General features: G+C 38.5%; 1 protein-coding gene across 1 annotated transcript in view; it reads right to left on the reverse strand.

The window, feature by feature from the left end:
* LOC106880432 (uncharacterized) overlaps window positions 1–815 on the reverse strand; it is a 16,487-nt gene extending 15,672 nt beyond the window's left edge. Inside the window, exon 1 of the mRNA XM_014930354.2 lies at window positions 565–815. Within this exon, the coding sequence (XP_014785840.1) occupies window positions 565–792 (228 nt within the window). The 5' untranslated portion in view covers window positions 793–815. The remainder of the gene's footprint in view (window positions 1–564) is intronic.
* Window positions 816–821: the final 6 nt, after the last annotated feature.

An 821-nucleotide genomic window follows, 5' to 3' on the forward strand; every position in this document is an offset into this window, starting at 1 on the left:
GGCTGGTTTATTTATTTATTTATTTTTTGTTCACGGGTGAAGATCTTTATATATCGACCGAAAAAAAAATGTAGTGGCTTCACGCAGTCATAGCGTGGATTCGATCCTCGATCGCCAAATTTCGTTCAACAGCACTTATCTCACAGGAAAAAAAAACAATAATTAGTGAACAAAAGGCAAAATTAGTGAACAGGCAACTAGAGTCATGGCCACAAGCAGGCAGCCACTAGAGACCAAACGGCCAGAAGGAAAAAGAAAGTTACAATCAGCGACTATGCGAGACAACTTCCCTCGACTGACTCACACTTTCTTTTCTCTAGAACTTTACTCCATCTCTATCCGCAGCTTACTACTACACAATGGCGAGAACATAAACACAAACTATACAAGGAAAATCTGCTACATCTATCTTTACTTGGCATGCTTTACGAATTTATCACCAGCCCGTCGAGGCATGACATAATATTAAAGTTGGCACTCCGTCGCTTACGACGACGAGGGTTTCAGTTGATCCGATCAACGGAACAAGGTTAAATATATATGAGAATAAATGAAATTGATTACCTCATTTGCAGTTACAGTAAGAATAATTAACCATACACCGAAAGCGATGAAAAGTGGACCAATGATCTTATATCTATTAAGCTTGATCCATGCTTTACATCTTTGGTAGTAATTCTCTTCATTACTTTTTTTAGGATTCTCAGTTTCTTGATTGGCTTGCTTGATTTCTTGATCAGTCAACATGTTTGTTTTTTCATCAGAATTCACATCTTCCTTGCAAATCTGCATAGCGTTTAGCTGGGTAGTCTCTCCTGCTG

Source organism: Octopus bimaculoides, chromosome 24 (genome assembly GCF_001194135.2).
Source record: "Octopus bimaculoides isolate UCB-OBI-ISO-001 chromosome 24, ASM119413v2, whole genome shotgun sequence".
Taxonomy (NCBI): Eukaryota; Metazoa; Mollusca; class Cephalopoda; order Octopoda; family Octopodidae; genus Octopus; species Octopus bimaculoides.